This window comes from Lycorma delicatula, chromosome 8, assembly GCF_047948215.1.
Source record: "Lycorma delicatula isolate Av1 chromosome 8, ASM4794821v1, whole genome shotgun sequence".
In the NCBI taxonomy this organism is placed as follows: domain Eukaryota; kingdom Metazoa; phylum Arthropoda; class Insecta; order Hemiptera; family Fulgoridae; genus Lycorma; species Lycorma delicatula.
In genome coordinates this window covers 137092840-137113381 of record NC_134462.1, presented here as the reverse complement: position 1 = coordinate 137113381, position 20542 = coordinate 137092840, and the positions used below count along the sequence as shown (strand labels likewise).

Genomic DNA, 20542 nt, shown 5'->3' with positions numbered 1-20542 from the left:
CAAGAAAACAAAAACAAAAATTGGTTATTAGATCGACATTTTTAAATAATAATAAATAAATTACCCACCAGTTTAAAAACCTTCTCACCGATTTATTTAAAAAACAACTTAAAAAATCTAATAACTACATTGCTATGGAGATGAATTCTTAATAATACTATACAATTTTTTAGGTAGATTTCATAAGAAAGCTACCTATTGTAATGGGTACTATGATCGACATTCGGAAAATATCGACATATCTTCGCGTTTCAGATCCTCCAGACCCCAAAACCACCTTCAGTTCAAAAGTGTATATATATATATATATATATATATATATATATATATATATATATATATATTTCACCTTCTTGTGAACAAAATAACTGCCGTAATTTTACGCATATTAGGTCGAATTCGTTAATGGGCAAAGTGGGACCATGGGAGTGGAAATAGGAGGAAAAAAATATCGCTTTAACTTTCTTATTAAGTAAAATATCGAATTCCTTTTAAGTTAATACTATTCTGTGGATAAGGGCCTAAAACTCATCTAAATAAAGTTTTTTGATGTCGCCAACCATTGAGAAATGAGATTTCGAAGACAAAAAAAAAATCATACCTTCCTTAAGAGGCAAATATGCAAATATCGAATCGGTTTAAAGTGGTCGTCAGTCCTCTAAACGTTACCTAAAACGTTTCTCTGAAACAATTTTTGATATGATCAACCCTTATATCAAGGGATGACCAAAATGTAGCTGGAATTGTAAGATGGGGCTTGTCGTATGCTAAACATGTTGCAACCATTGCTGTAGTGAGTAAATTTGAGGTTTTTCTTAACTTTAAGATGGACATTTTTTTTATTCCTTTTTAGCATCAGTGTCTTTTTTAACCTTTGTTTTTTTTTTTTTAATTTAATTACATTGATTTAATAATTATTAACCTCTGATTGTAAAAAAAGTTTTACAATAAATAATTATTCAATGATAACAATAAAAAAAATATTTGGAAAAAACAGAAGTTATTACTTAAATAAAATTTTATGTACTTTTCATTTAAAAGAAAAAAGAAAATGAAATCGGATTCGAACTGATGTACCTTCCCCTTGTAAGAGCAACATATTTCTTTAATTAAAATTATCGCAGATCTTAAAGAATAGCAGACTAAATTGGTAAAAACATACTTTTTTGAAAAGTTATATCTCCCTTAAGAGGCACAATATCGAATCTGTTTAAAATGGTCGTTAGTCCTCTAAGCATTGCCTAAAACCTTTGTCTGAAATAATTTTTGATATGACCAGTCCTTACGGCAAGGGACGATCAAAATGTTGCAGGAATTGTAAGATGGACTTGTATGCTAAACACGTTAAACTTTTTTCACATACAACCAGTGTCGTATTGATTAAATTTGAAGTTTTTCTTAACTTTAAGGTGGAAATCTTTTTTATCCATCCCCTACTTAGCACCGGTGAAATCTACCTCCGGCTTCCGGCGTGCCGAAAGCGGTTTTTTTTTTGTAGTACAATTGCGTATTATTTTATGCCGCTCTGATCAATGTTTTATAAAGTTTTCTCTGAATTCATTCTAGCAAATACTGGAGGAGTTACTGTTTTTATCCCTGGGCTACCATCAGTTCTGTCTGAGGAGTTCCTGTTTTTCTTTTTTTTATCCTTGGTCAAAGCGGTTCAGGAATGGTGAAAATGGATACTTCCGTTGAAATCTGAAACCGAATTTTTTCGCGATGACAATACTTCGTACAAGGAAGTAAAAAGGGAGGATATTTGTTCATTTTTATTTTTTTTATTTTTAGCTTATTCTTTTGATTAACGAGAATTTTTGAACTGGTGGATAATATAGACATTTTATTTTGTCCGCTGTCTGAATTTAGTTACGAAATTATCGTGCAGTAAAGCTTTACAAAGGTGATTGTATATCGAGTCGAGTTGTACCTGTATATGACTGCTTTATAGATTTCGGACTTCTATTTTGGAACGCGATAGATCAAAGCGACTAAGAAAGTAACACGTCAGATATCAATATGGCTTTATATAACACCGCTCTTTAACACGTTTCAGCTTGTATACGACTATATCAGACTTGTTTGCACGCATACGACGATGTTTACAAACCTTCAGTTAATGTTAATATATGCTTTTGGGGCCTTTACGAGTAAAATTGATTTATTATATCGTTTGATATGCGGTGTTCATTACACTTTAGTATAATGTTGTTTACATTAACAGGTTTACATTTTACATTTTTATCGAGATAAGTAGTTCGTAAATTAATTACCTTTATTAATTTTACACTATTGTGGAATACAAATGTTATCTGATTATGTAGATATATTTTCTGAATTTTTTGTGTTGGAAATCATTTTATTAATTTTATACGCCATTTTTTAACCGAATAGTGTACGCTACTCTTTGCTTGGATACTGGCATTCAGACATTTTTCCGTGTTTTTTGAAAGAATCTAGAATTCAGTAAGCTTCCGCTATAGCTCTCTCCTCGTGATCGAATAAAGCATTTCAGAACGAAACATTGCTGCACCAATGCTTACAATAACTGAGAGTTGTAACGTATACAGTCCACAGTACCGGCGTTAAACGTGACGCTCAAATAGAGCGGATCCAGCCGGCTCCGTTCGGTTTTAAATTGCTTACCCGATATCATTCAGTAAATTGTGTCTGCGGATGGAGATATCTGTTCGATCTGTTTAAGACTATTGTTATCGTTATTTTATTCTCGAAATCAATTTTTATCTTATCTAATTCGATACGACTTCCACGCAATCGATCGTGTTGGACAAAAAGAGTAGGGTTTCAGGGGTTTAAATATTTATCAGTAAAGTTTCCGTTAGGATTGCCTGTAACGGCAAGTTACATTTTTTCTTTTCTTTTCTACTTATTTAAGAAATTACAAATTATGATTTTTATTTTATAACAAATTTTCGTTTTATAGCATTTTGTAAGTAATACTCATTCGCAGGAAGAGTTAACGTTCAGTTAAACGACGCACAGGGTGAAGACAAACGAAGAGACAGTTGATAGTACCTGCGGGCAGTAAAGGATTTGTTAATTAATATGATTTTTATTTTTGTTAACGGTTTTTGAATTTTATTTTTTTCTATTTTATTTAAATAAATGTTTTTCAAAATTCGTATGTAATTTATTAATACATTGTTAATATTAGCAGATTCCTTTTATGCGTGAAAGTTTTTTTGTTTTATCTTTTCGCAATTATCTGTTCTTTGTAGTTTTTTTTTATATATTTAAGATAATACTTTGGTTTCTCCTTTATAATTGATTTCTATCGTAATATTCCATTTTTAGCATTTATTATTTAAAATTTGGTTGGTCTTTCCTTCAGAAGATTCTGGGTTCGAATCCACGTCAGGCTTGGTATTTTTCGTAAGCCACAAATTTCTACCTCTTATACGTAACTTTAATCGTTTGATAGTTTTATGAAGATAAATAAACGGATTAGTTTTAGGTTTATCGATTACTTTCTTCGTGCTATTTCCTTTTCCGTATTATTTTAAAAGATTTATTTGTAGGTTTAGTGAATGCGCGATATGAAATCTTAAAAAAAAATGTGTTTGTATATTGCGGATACGCGATATCGGTACGGGTCAGGATGTTAATAATATAGAATAAGGTTAGGGCACGTTCCACAGCTATAACCGAGTAAACAGGGTCGGTTCCTTTTCTATTTTATTCCCGCCAGAGTTATCCCCTATTTCTTCTTACACACGCGTAAAACTCGTAGTAAAACTTAAAACCAAGTCATAAGCTGTTACTTTATATACTACTAGTACTATTAAAGCTCACTATTAATGGCACCTGCCATTGCCGTGTTAAATCTTTTACAGCCGCTAAATCGAACTACTAGCCGGCATTGTTTCAAATCTGATATAGCCGCCGCCGCCGCCTCTGTTGTGTTAACATATAACTAAAAGTTAAAATCAGGTTATAAACGCAAAACTTTCATCATTATTATAGAATTTATGGCTTATGATTGTTTCTTGTTGTCGTATATATATATATATATATATATATATATATATATATATATATATATGTCTCGGTAAACAGCTATACTTTTATAAAATTCTATTAATTTTTGTTTTCACAGTATATAAAGATATATTACTGTATTACTACTTTGTATTATTTATTGTTATAGCTGTTTTGCACTAATAAAAATTAATAAATCGGTTTTTTTATTGCTTTTATTACAGTGCGGAAAGTTATATTGATAAATTTACTTTGATAAATATATTGAATGTCAGCAATTAGCGACGTATTAAAATAGGCGATTTAGAAATTAGGTAATTTTGATTTTATTCGCTTAAAACAAAACTTTTTTTATTACTTATTGGCAGTTTATTTAACAGCATTAAATTGTATCTAATTGTAAATTCTCAACAATAAATCCTAAAGGTGGAGACTATTTCGATTTGCACATTCTTCAAGTTTTTATGTTTCCATCGTCCTACGTAATTTGTTTTTTCTCCGCTATCTGAAAGAAGATTAATTCTTTTATCGGATCCGCCGCTTTGACGTAATGCGGTTTTTGATTCGTTTGATTCAGGGTTGTTTGTCGACGGATACCGGAAGCATTGTTTACTACCGGAGGTAGAAATACGAATATTCGTCATACGTATGTATACCGCGATACGATATATATATATATATCGATTTTAACATTTATTAGATTAAATAATTTTAGAGAAAGATTCATACGATTAACACATTAAGAATATTTAATACCTGCATTACTTACATTTTATACGGATACATCTTAAAATACCTGCTTTCAACAAGCCGAGGGTTAACTAATGACGACGCTAGACCGTCAGGGGACGTAGTAACATTTAAGCTCTTAAGGCGTCTATATTTTCATGTGTACATACATTATATTGTTTAACAAGGGGATTTTCAAGGAAGTATCTCATTCCTTCAGAATTCTACAACCACGCTTCAAAAGTATGACTGACAGCACCGCATCACTCAAAACGGGGTTAAAGTGATGTTGAAACCACCGTTGTGGTGTCGTAAAGTATCTTTATGTATGTTTAGAGTTCTTTAACCGATAAACGTAAGCTTATGTATCCAGCCCTCCATCACAACTAATTGTCACAGAAAGTACAGGTTTTTATTACGGAATGTAAATGAACCCGCATTTAAACGTTATCGAAAAAAAAATCGCCAATTTAAATGTCTCTCACGTTAAATGGAAAAAATATATATTACGTATATTATCGAAATTTTAATTTCGATAGCCAATAGGTCCAATTTTTATTATGGTTGAATAATTACGAAAAGTTTCCCTATTTATATTCAAGAATAATATTACCATTCGACAAGGAGTTCATATTCGGACAGTTTAGTAACTTCTGCTGTGTATAGTCACGTTCTAGTGGTACTAGTACGGTAATTGAACTTCTGCCGTTAGATAAGATTACTACTTTAAACAGTTACATTATTATTTATTAGACTTTATTTATATTAATTTCATAATGAATTAATTGGTGTTTTAATTTCAATGTTTAATAATAAAACATCAGTTTTTCTTCTGCTTAACTACGGCTATTTTTATATAAATAATGAATTCTATCTTTTCCCCTGTTATTTTGTAATAAGAGCAATCGTTTTCTTAGTCGATGTACTTATTAAAACTCGAGCATGATGAAAATATATCATACTAAAACAAGTATATAAAGTATAAATTCCTTACATCGATTATTTTGGTTTAACTAATGATTTGATGAACAGAGACGCGTGAGTCATAGAATTATGGGTTAAAGGTTTAAAATAGCCGTGTAGTTATAAGCATTACCTGATTTGTAGACGTGTTATTATTAATAAATACAAATATCGTTGATTATTTAATAAATTAATATAGACATTTTATTTTTTATTTCGCAGCTACATCGTATTTGTTGCGATTCCGTAGGCTTATATGTCCAAATTATTATTATCACCTTTGAGTATAATTCTGTGAACTATGATACCGTTTTAGTAAAAATGATAATTGCAGGGTAAACTTATTTTACTTATGAATACAGTAACCTACATTAATTTTTTAATCGTGCTATTACCGTAAGAAATTATAGGTTCCAAAAAACACAGTAACCTATTTTAAAGGACAACATTTCTTTGTTTAGAACGGATCGACAGGCATGTCACTTTGTTCTGTAGGACTAAGCCCAGACTGTACTGTTGGGATATATCTCCATCTCTGTCTATTACCAAACAAAACGACTGTGCTGCGCGTCTTCAGAATATGAACTTTGCCTTGTCGACTTGTAAATACGCTTATATGTTTTATTTTTAGCTTTTTAAAATAATTTCTCCGATTGGAAATCTATAATTATTAGAACATAATTTTTTTTGTTGAGAAAGCAGTTTTATCTTACCTGTGATTACACTGCTGGCAGGCAAAGCACTCAAGGTGATACACGTTATTTCTGGCTCTCATTACCATCTCAAATGCTGGTATCACTTTAGAGCACGCCGCACAGTAACCTGTACTCCCAAATAGCCTGCAATAAATACAATAAATTTATTAGTTTATATTAAATAAAACAATTATATTTATGTTAAAAATTTTATATTTATTTAATTATTATTATTCTTTCCTTTTTTTTAAGAAATAAGGCCGGTGACATTTCATCTAGGATAAATTTAAAAGTTTTATAATAATGTTTTACAAGGGATATTTTTAAAGTAAAGACCGCTGGGAAATTTCTCTCGTTAAGGTTGGCGAACCTGTGTCGTTCATGGCCACGCTAATATGTACACACTGCATTGTTGTCTGTAAATTGTCGCGTTTTAATATCTTTAATTACGTGTAAATTATTACATTATAAAATGAATGGTAAAATCGATGTTGCCGCCGACTGTGAAATACGTGGTCATACGTTTTTTAAACCATCAAAACGTTAAGCCGGTTGAAATTCATAGGCAATTGGTTGCTGTGTACGGTAATAATGCGATGAATGAAAGAAACGTCCGAAAATGGTGTGAAAGGTTTAGAATTAATGCGTATGATGAACGTTTGGGGAGATCGTCGGTTATCACCTAAGGCTTGTTGAAACGCGTCGATGATGAAATCAGAAAGATCGTCGCTAAACGATTTTCTACCTGGCCTTTCTTTTTACTGATGTTTCAAGAGCTGTTATTGGTCGCGTTGATCATGATCCCATTCAGAATTCAAAAAGGGTTGTGCACGTTGGGTGCCGCACGTCAGAAATAAATCCAAATGGGATCTGTTGTGGAATTTTTGATCCGCTACACAGTGAGACTTTAATCTTTAATCTGTAAAAGATTACGAGTTTTTTAATTCGATTGTTACCGGCGATGAAACGTGGATTTCATATTACACGCCAGAGAGAAAACGGCAGTCAAGAGAATGGCGTTATTCTCAATCACCAACCAGACCACAGTCGTTTCGACCTCCAAATGATATTGTATTTATTATTATTATTTATTTTTTGTTATTATCTACTTAATTAAATTTGCGTTTAATTATTATTTATTCTATTGTATTAATTTATTTATTTGAGCTACTAAATAAATTATTTTGCATGAAATCATTTTACGTTTTACGTTTATAAAATAAAAACTAGTTTTCTTTTGCTGCCGATGTGGCAACACTGTAAACTTACTAGTAAAGGTTATATGAATTTATACTAGATATATTGTATAATTTATATTACGAATTATGATTTATGTTAGCTATTAATATTTTCAGTCTATTGTCACGAGAGACGTAAGCAAACATTTCGTGAAACGAGTTTTTGTTGCGCGTTACAAAAATGAGTGATATTAATTATGAGCAACGTTGTGCAATCAAATTTTGTGTTAAAGTCGGTGAGAATGCAACAAAAAATGTTCAAAATTGAAAAGGGCTATGGAGATGACGCTTTGTTACAAGCCCAAGTTTTTAGGTGTTTTAAAGCATTTTCAGATGGCCGGGAAACAGTCGCGGACGATCCACGCTCTGGAAGACCGTTAACGTCAAAAAGTGAGGAGAATGTTGAGCGAATCAGAGGCTTCTGGAGTTTTTGTCTACAGGATAAACTGTAAATCAATACGTTTACCGAGAAATTCTTGAAAGACTGCTGAAAAGAGTTGCCAGCGGGAGACCAGCCATAAAAAACGACGGGATTCTGCATCATGGCAATGCACCTTCTCACACAGAAACTCTCAGTTAATGGTTTTGGGCAAAGAGAAACATTCTTGGAGTTCCTCAACCACCTTATTCACCTGAATTGAGTCCTTGCGACTTTTTCCTGTTCCCGACTTTAAAAAAATACTTCAAATGACACCATTTTGGAACAATAGAAAAAAAATGTAACCGATCATCCGAAGGATATAACGGTTTCTGAGTTCCAACACTGCTATGAAGAGTGTTGCGTGGCTTCCCAAGGGAACTATTAATATTACTTTGTACAGTTTAATATTTTTATTTTGTAATTTTGTTTCCCTACAAATCTCAAAGGAATATTAGTTACAGGTGAGTACATGTTATTTATAAATAATTTTCGGAAATAAGTTGGCCACGTCAAAGGAAATCATAACAGTACAACCGATAAGACTAAATAAATAAAAAACTCATACTTTTATATTACGTCATTGTTACTGTTAATTTACCTTATTTAAACCTTAGTTTAACAAAAAAAACATACTTTCAAGAAATAAATAAATTACTTCACATACATCTTGAACAAAAAAATAAACATAAATAATTTTATTTGTAATAACAAATTACCAGAACATATTTAGTGACGTCATAATTTGATACGGTGAAGTTATTGCAAATTAACGGATGCGATTTTCAGAATACCCTTCTTTGCCTGCTGGTGTGAAAAGTCGCCGAGTGATGTTAAGAGCAGTGGAGGGGATGCCACAGCGCACTACTGACCCGCCTTCCCTTATTACATATACTACAACTAGTCAGTCAACTATTGTAGAAATTTTCTACAATATATTACTTAAAATTTGTGCAAAGTAGGTGGTTTCAAACAACCCACAATGTGACGCAAAACATGAAAAAATCTCGATCGTTAAGTTAACAAAGCGACCTTCCTTCTTGGACCGATTATTTTCCGGTGATTAAAGATAGATCCACTATTACGGCTGAATATAGAACGGAAAGACTGATAATCACGTAAAAAGAGATTTTTTGCCGTAAAACCTCATCGTCGTTAAAATTAATAACCAAAATTATTATTTTTTTGGATTGAAAGGACATAAAAATTGTTTGGTTATCAATGGTTTATCCTGACCGTTATCAAGAGAGGAACACAACGATAAAACAGTGCTTGTTACAGTGAAATATATTTGCATTTTATTCAAAGTATTTTCTGCAGATATCTTTTTATCAATATTACTGATACCTGTTGTATCTGATACTACAGTTAAGAAATACGGTAAATTTAGACAAATTTAAGATTTTTCTTTTCATATTATTAATTATTTATTTAGTAGTAATTCTTGATTTCATTTTTCCGTTTTTTGTTGTCTTTCTTTCATACTTTCTACTTCTAGAAGATTAGGAACGATTACTTCAACGTATTTAAATTTACATGTTATTTTAGTCGTTTTTTTTGTTGAAATATTTTAATTACACGATTGAGCTTTTGTGTTGGAAATCAGTTTTTCATTTTATCTATTATCTCACATTTTTTATTTTTATCGATTTTTCACAATCCATCACATTTTTGTAATTCTACTAGTTCAGGTTTCCTTTTTCTGAATTGTTTGCAAAAATTACCGATTCAGGTCCGAAAGCGAAAAGATTGGTCGACAGCTTTATTTTTAGTATCAAATTTTACAGAATCATAGTTAAGTTTTTTGATCTGTTCTATAACCTTTTCCAAAGCGCAATTAAACATGTATCTCCTTGCCGTACAACGGTTTTTATTTCAAAAGAATGAAATCTTACTATAGAAAAGGTTTTTTGTTAACATTTCTTTAATAATATATTTGGTATTTTGATCGAATTTAAATTCTTGGAAAACTTGGTAAAGTTATTCTCTATGAATTGTTAAAATCAACAAAAATTGTACTAAATTTTGATTTTTAACTTTATTGTAGCGCAGAATTATTTTAAGACTGAAAATTTGTTCAGCCAACTTCTGGTCGAAAACCGTTCTGATACTCTCCTAATATTTTCAAGCGTAGGTTGAAATCTGTTTAATAAAACTTTGCTTAGAATTTTGTACGGTATTGACAAATGGAAGATCCCTTTATGGTTATTCAAATCTGCCTTATCGCTCTTTTGATGAAGTGGATTTTTCGACTCTATCTTCTAGTAGTCTGGTAATGCGTATTTCTTTAAATGCAGTTTCTACTAGAAACTGTTCTTCTTTAAATGCAGTTTTCCACCTAAGGTATCAGGAGAAAATTTAAACATCTTTGCTACAATGATATCGTCCCCGCTTAATTTGTTGTTTTTTTAGAATTTTGATTATTTCCATGTCTTTTTTGTTCGGTGGTTCCAAAAAGTGTGTTTGTTCTCGTTTTTTGTATTTAAATATTTCTAATGGATCCGGACAGATTTTTTAAGATTTTTTCCGGTTCATTATTAGTTCTCCTTTTGCATTTTAAAATTGCAACAAAACGGATGATTATTTGTTTTAGATTTGAATGTCCGGTATAAATCTCAAGAGTTGTTCTTTTGAAAGTTTTCCTCTAATGATTTTTATCGTTCATTACCGTACTTTTTTCTCTCATTTCGAATTATTTGAGTCGTTTTTTTTTTTTAATTTTTTCTCCCTTTCCGTGTAATTTTGTTAGACTTTAAGTTGTGTTTTTTTAAATTTCTTCACAGGTTTCATTTCATTAAAAATCTTTCTTTCTTGTTTCTTCAGATATTTGTGAAACTCTGATTTTTAAAATGTTCCGATCGTTTTTTACTGTAGAAGCAATTTTGTCTTGATTCATTTAGAATATCTTTATTGATCTTTTGTCGTTCTATTATATATCTGCTTACATTATTGTTCTGTGTTTTATTTGAAATTTTGGCAGGGAAATTTGAAATTCCCGTAGCAAATGATCGGGTGATTTGTATTTTTTTTTTTTTTGTAATTTCCTCGGATATCTTTGTAAACGTTTAGACGTTAATTTTAATTTAAAAATGTTACACAAATTACGAAAGTAAAATATTATATAAAATTTTTATTTACCCGATACGAATAATATTTTTATTCCCCCGTTCCTTTTTTTTAGTGTTTTTAATTTACGAATAAATAGATTTATATTAAATTTCTGTGTAGAAATAAAGCTTAAAATTCTCTGTTATTCCTGGATAATATTAAGCGCGTGATGTATGTATTTACTTAGTAAAGAACTTTTACTGTTGATACTGAGATAAAGAAGGGATTTGTACGACGTAGAAAGACGGAATAAATCCTTAAAGACAATAACAGACAGAGAAGTGTTATTATCTTGAACAAACATAATGCTGTTAGAAGACGAAACCAAAATGTACAAGGAGAGGGTAGAATTGCGGTCGGCAACAAGCCGTCGGCACATTTAACTCCTTTACTTCTAACAGTTCTGTTTATCTTAATTAAGCCTGATCTGACCCCTCTACACAATATCCCCATAATCAATTCGTCTTTAATGAGGTAAAGTTTACGTCTACAAAATCTTTGTCTAAATCCTTGAGGCGAATTAAAGTCTATTGTACCATACGGTCTAGTATAAAAGTATGCTTTTCGTTAAATATCGATATTGAATCTGTTAAATGTTTTATAATAAATGTTGTATTTGATATAGAGTCAAAGAATCGGCATTTTATAAAATGCCGATTAATAACAAATAATTGTATAAATGAGTATGAAGATTCCTATCGCAACAACATGATAGCAGAATAAGAAATATTAATATTTCTTTATAATAAATGTTGTATTTGATATAGAGTCAAAGAATCGGCATTTTATAAAATGCCGATTAATAACAAATAATTGTATAAATGAGTATGAAGATTCCTATCGCAACAACATGATAGCAGAATAAGAAATATTAATATTTCTTTATAATAAATGTTGTATTTGATATAGAGTCAAAGAATCGGCATTTTATAAAATGCCGATTAATAACAAATAATTGTATAAATGAGTATGAAGATTCTTATCGCAACAACATGATAGCAGAATAAGAAATATTAATATTTCTTTATAATAAATGTTGTATTTGATATAGAGTCAAAGAATCGGCATTTTATAAAATGCCGATTAATAACAAATAATTGTATAAATGAGTATGAAGATTCTTATCGCAACAACATGATAGCAGAATAAGAAATATTAATATTTCTTTATAATAAATGTTGTATTTGATATAGAGTCAAAGAATCGGCATTTTATAAAATGCCGATTAATAACAAATAATTGTATAAATGAGTATGAAGATTCTTATCGCAACAACATGATAGCAGAATAAGAAATATTAATATTTCTTTATAATAAATGTTGTATTTGATATAGAGTCAAAGAATCGGCATTTTATAAAATGCCGATTAATAACAAATAATTGTATAAATGAGTATGAAGATTCCTATCGCAACAACATGATAGCAGAATAAGAAATATTAATATTTCTTTATAATAAATGTTGTATTTGATATAGAGTCAAAGAATCGGCATTTTATAAAATGCCGATTAATAACAAATAATTGTATAAATGAGTATGAAGATTCCTATCGCAACAACATGATAGCAGAATAAGAAATATTAATATTTCTTTATAATAAATGTTGTATTTGATATAGAGTCAAAGAATCGGCATTTTATAAAATGCCGATTAATAACAAATAATTGTATAAATGAGTATGAAGATTCTTATCGCAACAACATGATAGCAGAATAAGAAATATTAATATTTCTTTATAATAAATGTTGTATTTGATATAGAGTCAAAGAATCGGCATTTTATAAAATGCAGATTAATAACAAATAATTGTATAAATGAGTATGAAGATTCTTATCGCAACAACATGATAGCAGAATAAGAAATATTAATATTTCTTTATAATAAATGTTGTATTTGATATAGAGTCAAAGAATCGGCATTTTATAAAATGCCGATTAATAACAAATAATTGTATAAATGAGTATGAAGATTCCTATCGCAACAACATGATAGCAGAATAAGAAATATTAATATTTCTTTATAATAAATGTTGTATTTGATATAGAGTCAAAGAATCGGCATTTTATAAAATGCCGATTAATAACAAATAATTGTATAAATGAGTATGAAGATTCCTATCGCAACAACATGATAGCAGAATAATAAATATTAATATTTCTTTATAATAAATGTTGTATTTGATATAGAGTCAAAGAATCGGCATTTTATAAAATGCCGATTAATAACAAATAATTGTATAAATGAGTATGAAGATTCTTATCGCAACAACATGATAGCAGAATAAGAAATATTAATATTTCTTTATAATAAATGTTGTATTTGATATAGAGTCAAAGAATCGGCATTTTATAAAATGCCGATTAATAACAAATAATTGTATAAATGAGTATGAAGATTCTTATCGCAACAACATGATAGCAGAATAAGAAATATTAATATTTCTTTGAACTTATTTACCTTGTCGTTTAACGTTTAAGTTAGTCGTTTGTCTCGTAATAAAACGGAATAAAAAAATTTTTTTAATACATTGTTGTGTTTGATCTTTTGTAAACAGCACAGTATAATAATGATATAAGTAATTTCTGTATTAGAAAATAATGTAATTTGTAATTTGTTTAAAATCGTCAAAATGTATCGAATTAAAGTTAGAGTGTTATTATCGAAGTAGGAAAGGAACTGTGGCCTTGAAAAACTGTTCCTTTATGGTTTATGGTTCGGAGTACACCAAATTAATGTACGGGTGTTCCTTGTACGATTACCCTTCAGTGTTGCGTCACATTTTCCGTTATCGTGTACATTACATGATATCGTGCGGAATATAGTATTTAAAACGGTTTTGGCCGAAATTGGCAGCGTTTTTTGAATCCTTTTTATATTACGATGCGTCTGAAATTTAATAAATTTCCAGTTGCTTATTTGTTGGACGCCGTTGAATCGATATCTCAGTTGCACTTCGTTAGTGCCTTATGATTACGGTTGTTTTTATTTTTACATAAGTTTTGTTATTTTAGTCGGTCCCTTTGGAAATCTTTATGTTTTAATTTCTTTTGTGCACTCCGATGCTCATAAAATTTCGTTTATGTACATTAACATCTTTACGGTTAACAGTGTAACGGGACTCTCTTGTAGATAATATTAGTACTGTTTTTTAACCCGTTCTTGTTTTTGGGTGATAACTTCCTGTTTGATACATAAAATTACAAAAATAAAAAAAAGGGTTTAACATTCTAAGGTGTATGTATATATGCTTTTTAAATAATTTTGAATTAAATTACTAGGAACCCGTAAATTTTAAAATGAATAAAAAGAGTGCAATTTATTGAAATTAAAAAGAATTAAAAAAAAAAATATTGCGAACCCTAAACTTTTAGTTTGGAATTTTCTTAAATTATTTTATTTTACGCGTGTAAAATTTTGGTAGAAGCATGGTGAAAAAGAATAACGCTTCGTTGTGGTGCGTTCTGTAAGCAAGAATGTTGCGCTTTAAAAGTATAAACAATAAAAAGAAAATAATAAGGATTTATTTGCTTTTTTTAACGTAATCAGAATTGTTTTGTTGCTGATCTCGCTGCGTTTTAAACGTACAGCTTAAACCTTTTTTTTTAATGTAAGATTTGAGAATTCCTGTTAATCCTGTTGAAAAATTAAATGTAATTTTAAATTTTAATACCTACTTTTTAGATCAGATTTACAGTAATAATTAAGCTTATCACTGTGAGTTCATTTTCGGTCCATTGCTGTTTTTTACGTTAATAGTTAGATTTTATGATTAACAGACCGTTAAGATTAATTGTAACACTTCCAGAAATTGTAACATTCTCACGAAATGTGGAACCTGTGCTGACCGAGGCCGATAACTTATCTTATGAATAGATTTATAATATATCTAACGATAAAATAATAAAGCATTTTACTTAAAAAGTTTGTACGTAAAATTGTCCGTTACTCACCTAAGGTAGTCTCTCTTGCACAGAATTAAATTAGCTTTTGTATAAAGAGTTGAACCGACTTCACCCAACCTGCAGTCGCAACAGCCACATTTCAGACAGTCTTCATGCCAGTACAAATCAAGCGCTTTTAAAAGGAACCTGAAAAGTATTATAAAAGTAAATCATTACTGATACTTTACTTTATTTCACATATTCTTTAACGGTAAAAATCCTCAGTATAAAGAATATAAGTAAAATGATTAAAAAAAAATTAGTAATTTCTTTAGTAGCTACGTCTATTATTTTAAATTTTAAAGAAATATTTTTTTTAAAAATCAGATGATTTTAACTGCTATTTTCTTCGATTGCTCTGTAACAGATTCTCTTTTTACAGATATAGCTTTAAAGTAATATTGGATTCTAAATATAGATTTCCGAAAATGATCTAAGGAGATTGACAGTTATTCACGAAGAATGTAAAAAACTCTCAGGTTATGTTTTACCGGTGAAAATAAAGAAAAAGTACATTTAAACATCGGTTCAGATTTGTTTCGTTAGCGAGTGTCGGCCGGCGAAAGATTCGCCCTGATTTTGTTCGGACTATAATTTTTTAATAGTTGGAGATTGGAATGCAAACATTGAAAAAGGCAAGGAAGGAAATATAGTGGGTGAATACGGGCTGGGCAAAAGGAATGAAAGAAAGGACCGACTTATAGAGTTTTGCACGAAGTATAATTTAGTAATTGCCAACACCCGATTTAAAAATCATAATAGAAGAATATACACTTGGAAAAAGCCAGCCGATACTGCAAGGTATCAGATAGATTATATCATGGTTAAACAAAGATTTAGAAATCAACTCGTTGACTGCAAAACTTACCCTGGAGCAGACATTGATAGCGACCATAATTTGGTGATAATGAAATGTAGATTGGGGTTTAAAAACCTGAAGAAAAGATGTCAGATGAATCGGTGGAATTTAGAGAAGCTTGAGGAAGAGGAGGTAAAGAAGATTTTTGAGGAGGACATCGCAAGAGGTCTGAGTAAAAAAGATAATGTAGAAAATGTAGAAGAAGAATGGGAGAATGTTAAAAAGGAAATTCTTAAATCAGCAGAAGCAAACTTAGGCGGAATAAAGAGAACCGGTAGAAAACCTTGGGTTTCAGACGATATATTGCAGCTGATGGATGAACGTAGAAAATATAAGAATGCTAGTGATGAAGAAAGTAAAAGGAACTATCGGCAATTAAGAAATGCTATAAACAGGAAGTGCAAACTGGCGAAAGAAGAGTGGATTAAAGAAAAGTGTTCAGAAGTGGAAAGAGAAATGAACATTGGTAAAATAGACGGAGCATATAGGAAAGTTAAGGAAAATTTTGAAGTACATAAATTAAAATCTAATAATGTGTTAAACAAAGATGGTACACTAATATATAATACGAAAGGTAAAGTCGATAGATGGGTGGAATATATTGAAGAGTTATACGGAGGTAATGAATTAGAAAATGGTGTTATAGAGGAAGAAGAGGAAGTTGAGGAGGATGAAATGCAATAAACAAATACTGGATGGATGATAAACAATACTGAGATCTGAATTTAAGAGAGCATTAAAAGATTTAAATGGCAGAAAGGCTCCTGGAATAGACGGAATACCTGTAGAATTACTGCGCAGTGCAGGTGAGGAAGCGATTGATAGATTATACAAACTGGTGTGTAATATTTATGAAAAAGGGGAATTTCCGTCAGACTTCAAAAAAAGTGTTATAGTCACGATACCAAAGAAATCAGGGGCAGATAAATGTGAAGAATACAGAACAATTAGTTTAACTAGTCATGCATCAAAAATCTTAACTAGAATTCTATACAGAAGAATTGAGAGGAGAGTGGAAGAAGTGTTAGGAGAAGATCAATTTGGTTTCAGGAAAAGTATAGGGACAAGGGAAGCAATTTTAGGCCTCAGATTAATAGTAGAAGGGAGATTAAAGAAAAACAAACCAACATACTTGGCGTTTATAGACCTAGAAAAGGCATTCGATAACGTAGACTGGAATAAAACGTTCAGCATTTTAAAAAGTTAGGGTTCAAATACAGAGATAGAAGAACAATTGCTAACATGTACAGGAACCAAACAGCAACAGTAATAATTGAAGAACATAAGAAAGAAGCCGTAATAAGAAAGGGAGTCCGACAAGGATGTTCCCTATCTCCGTTACTTTTTAATCTTTACATGGATCTAGCAGTTAATGATGTTAAAGAACAATTTAGATTCGGAGCAACAGTACAAGGTGAAAAGATAAAGATGCTACGATTTGGTGATGATATAGTAATTCTAGCCGAGAGTAAAAAGGATTTAGAAGAAACAATGAACGGCATAGATGAAGTCCTACGCAAAAACTATCGCATGAAAATAAACAAGAACAAAACAAAAGTAATGAAATATAGTAGAAATAACAAAGATGGACCGCTGAATGTGAAAATAGGAGGAGTAAAGATTATGGAGGTAGAAGAATTTTGTTATTTGGAAAGTAAAATTACTAAAGATGGACGAAGCAGGAGCGATATAAAATGCCGAATAACACAAGCGAAACGAGCCTTCAGTAAGAAATATAATTTGTTTACATCAAAAATTAATTTAAAGGTCAGGAAAAGATTTTTGAAAGTGTATGTTTGGAGTGTCGCTTTATATGGAAGTGAAACTTGGACGATCGGAGTATCTGAGAAGAAAAGATTAGAAGCTTTTGAAATGCGGTGCTATAGGAGAATGTTAAAAATGAGACGGGTGGATAAAGTGACAAATGAAGAGGTATTGCGACAAATAGATGAAGAAAGAGGCATTTGGAAAAATATAGTTATAAGAAGAGACAGACTTATAGGCCACATACTAAGGCATCCTGGAATAGTCGCTTTAATATTGGAAGAACAGGTAGAAGGGAAACATTGTGTAGGCAGGCCACGTTTGGAATATGTAAAACAAATTGTTAGGGATGTAGGATGTAGAGGGTATATTGAAATGAAACGACTAGCACTAGATAGGGAATCCTGGAGAGCTGCATCAAACCAGTCAAATGACTGAAGACAAAAAAAAATATAATTTTGTTTCGTTTATATAGTTAAAATCTTCCACGTACTGTACGTTTGTATTTAGTTTCTGTGGACTTTATTTATATAATTTTGCTCAGAAACAAAATATGTACAAGTTTTATTTAAAAATTTAATGTGTTTATTACCTGTTTAACAAAGTTGTTTTTCTTCAGACATAAAATAGTATATTTTTCGATCCCGACTTTTATCTCTTACAACAGGTTTCTCAAAAACTACGAAAAATTCAGTTCTGCGACTTACTTTTTTCAACTTTTTCCGCTGAGATTTTATACAAAACTACTAAATATACCGCTAAACGCGGGCCCCCAAGAATTATAGTATAGTTTAATTTAAAGTAGGTGCAGAAATCAGGGAGAAATCTTTCGCCAGCTGACTGTCCATAACGAAATGTTGCCGAACTTATGTATATGTATATATATATGAATTTCTTCGTGGATCACTGCACGTATACAATTAAAGTCCTATCCGTTGTAGAGAAAAAAACAGATGTATAAACATGAAAAATAACGATGTAACAACATTATATTGTTAAAACAAAAACCAAGCAAATTAAGAAATCGGTAATAAACTCGACAAAAAACGCACTAAAAAATTTTAAATAAAACATTCCTTTTTAAATTCTTAAAGTATCGTTATAGTTAATAGTGTTTGTTTTTAATTTACTACCGACTTAACTATAAGTTACCGACTTATTCCCTAAAATTTCCAGTTAATTATCCTGTGAATGTAGGTTGAATTGATAGATCATTACTCTATAACAATTCAAAATTATGCAGCCAAGATGAGAAAAAATTACAAATACACTCGAATCACTGATCGTTTAATAAATCTGCCGTAGATGTTACCTGGAAGAGAAGAGACTTAAAATGGAGCCATCGATGAAACTTATTCTATAATATAAGAATGTAGAGTGATTCACCGATGTCGGGCCGTATAATGAAATACAAGATTTAAAAATGTAGGCCGAATTTAGAACTGAGAACCTCTATCCTTTTTGAGATTAATTAATCGTGACGTGAATGTATTCTTATTACTTTTTTCAAAATTTCAATAAAATTTTCTACGGCTATACTTTTTTTTAATATTATTTTATTTTTTAGTAATGACTAATGATTTACCTTTCAGTGATATGTTTTCCACAACCAGCGCATTCTTGTGTGGCACTGTTGCTTGTAGCAGCACTTTTCGGCGCTTGCGCCTTTACATCCATCGTCATTTTGGTCTCTGAAATATGAAAAATTTCATATTTAAAAAAGTAATAAGCAATTATAACACAATATTCTCAATAAAATAATCGACGTTTATGACACTATAAAAAGATAAGTATTATTTGTATCTGAGGTAAGATTCCTGGTTTTATTTACATACTATTAAATAGCTTTTATATTAATTAACGTATATTAATTAAAGTAGCTTTTTTATTAATTTACAATATTTAGGTAAATTTATGTTCATATTGGGAGTTTTTTGAGGAGTCTATAGAAACTTAATCTAATTGAAATCATATCAGTGTATTTTCAAAATAAATCAATTATATTTTAAATCAATTTTATTTTTATTATACGTTAATAAAAATTTATATATATATATATATATATATTTTGAGTGATATTTAAGCATGGAAACAGCTTTATACTGCATATCTGAGAAGTATTTGGTAGTAAAAATAAAATCTGCAATATGTGGTGGGTTTTTAATGTTTTTACACCATCTCGGATTCGCCATATTGAATCAAACTTAATTTTTTTTAATCGAAAGGTGGGGGGCATACGACATGATTTCAATTTAAAGAAATTTAAAAGAAAAACTATGGTCAAATCCGGTTTGCTATCGATGCCTTAGCTGTTAATTTACAATAATTCAGTTTGTATTAGTTTGGAACAATGCATCTTATTAACTCCTATTTCATTTTTTACTTCAACATACTTGTAATGGTAAAATTTGATAGTGCTAGTAAATATTAAGTTGTACGTTTGAGTTGTTGTAAACTTGCAATTAAGTTGTACCAATGTAGAACCCCTCCTTTTCTTTCTGCCTCCAAATATCTCTCAGATACACAGTATAAAACTGTTTCCGTACTTAAAAATCACCTGGTATTCATGTATTATATATATTCATATAAGGAAATTACATTTTAAGTGAATGACATTTTCGTAACTTCTCATACCGTAAACGTAAACGTAAAAAAGTCAATTTCACCCCCCCCCCTCCTCGTGCTGTACGACTGAAAGTAGTACCGTACTTAAAATAAGTCCGTATAAAAATATAGCTTCGGTTGCAGCATTGTAGGAAGTTAATGAAAGAAATTTTCTTGGAAGAATACCTTCACCTATAAATAAAACGAAGATAAATACATCGCTAAA

General features: G+C 30.4%; 1 protein-coding gene across 1 annotated transcript in view; it reads right to left on the bottom strand.

Annotated features, from left to right (window-relative positions):
- The window catches only part of LOC142329055 (LIM domain only protein 3-like), a 167895-nt gene extending 148498 nt beyond the window's left edge, over positions 1-19397 (bottom strand). Inside the window, exons 1-3 of the mRNA XM_075373336.1 lie at positions 19298-19397; positions 15099-15236; positions 6402-6527 (exon numbers count right to left, since the gene is read on the bottom strand). Of these exons, the coding sequence (XP_075229451.1) occupies positions 6402-6527; positions 15099-15236; positions 19298-19395 (362 nt within the window). The 5' untranslated portion in view covers positions 19396-19397. The remainder of the gene's footprint in view (positions 1-6401; positions 6528-15098; positions 15237-19297) is intronic.
- Between the last annotated feature and the right edge of the window lie 1145 nt (positions 19398-20542).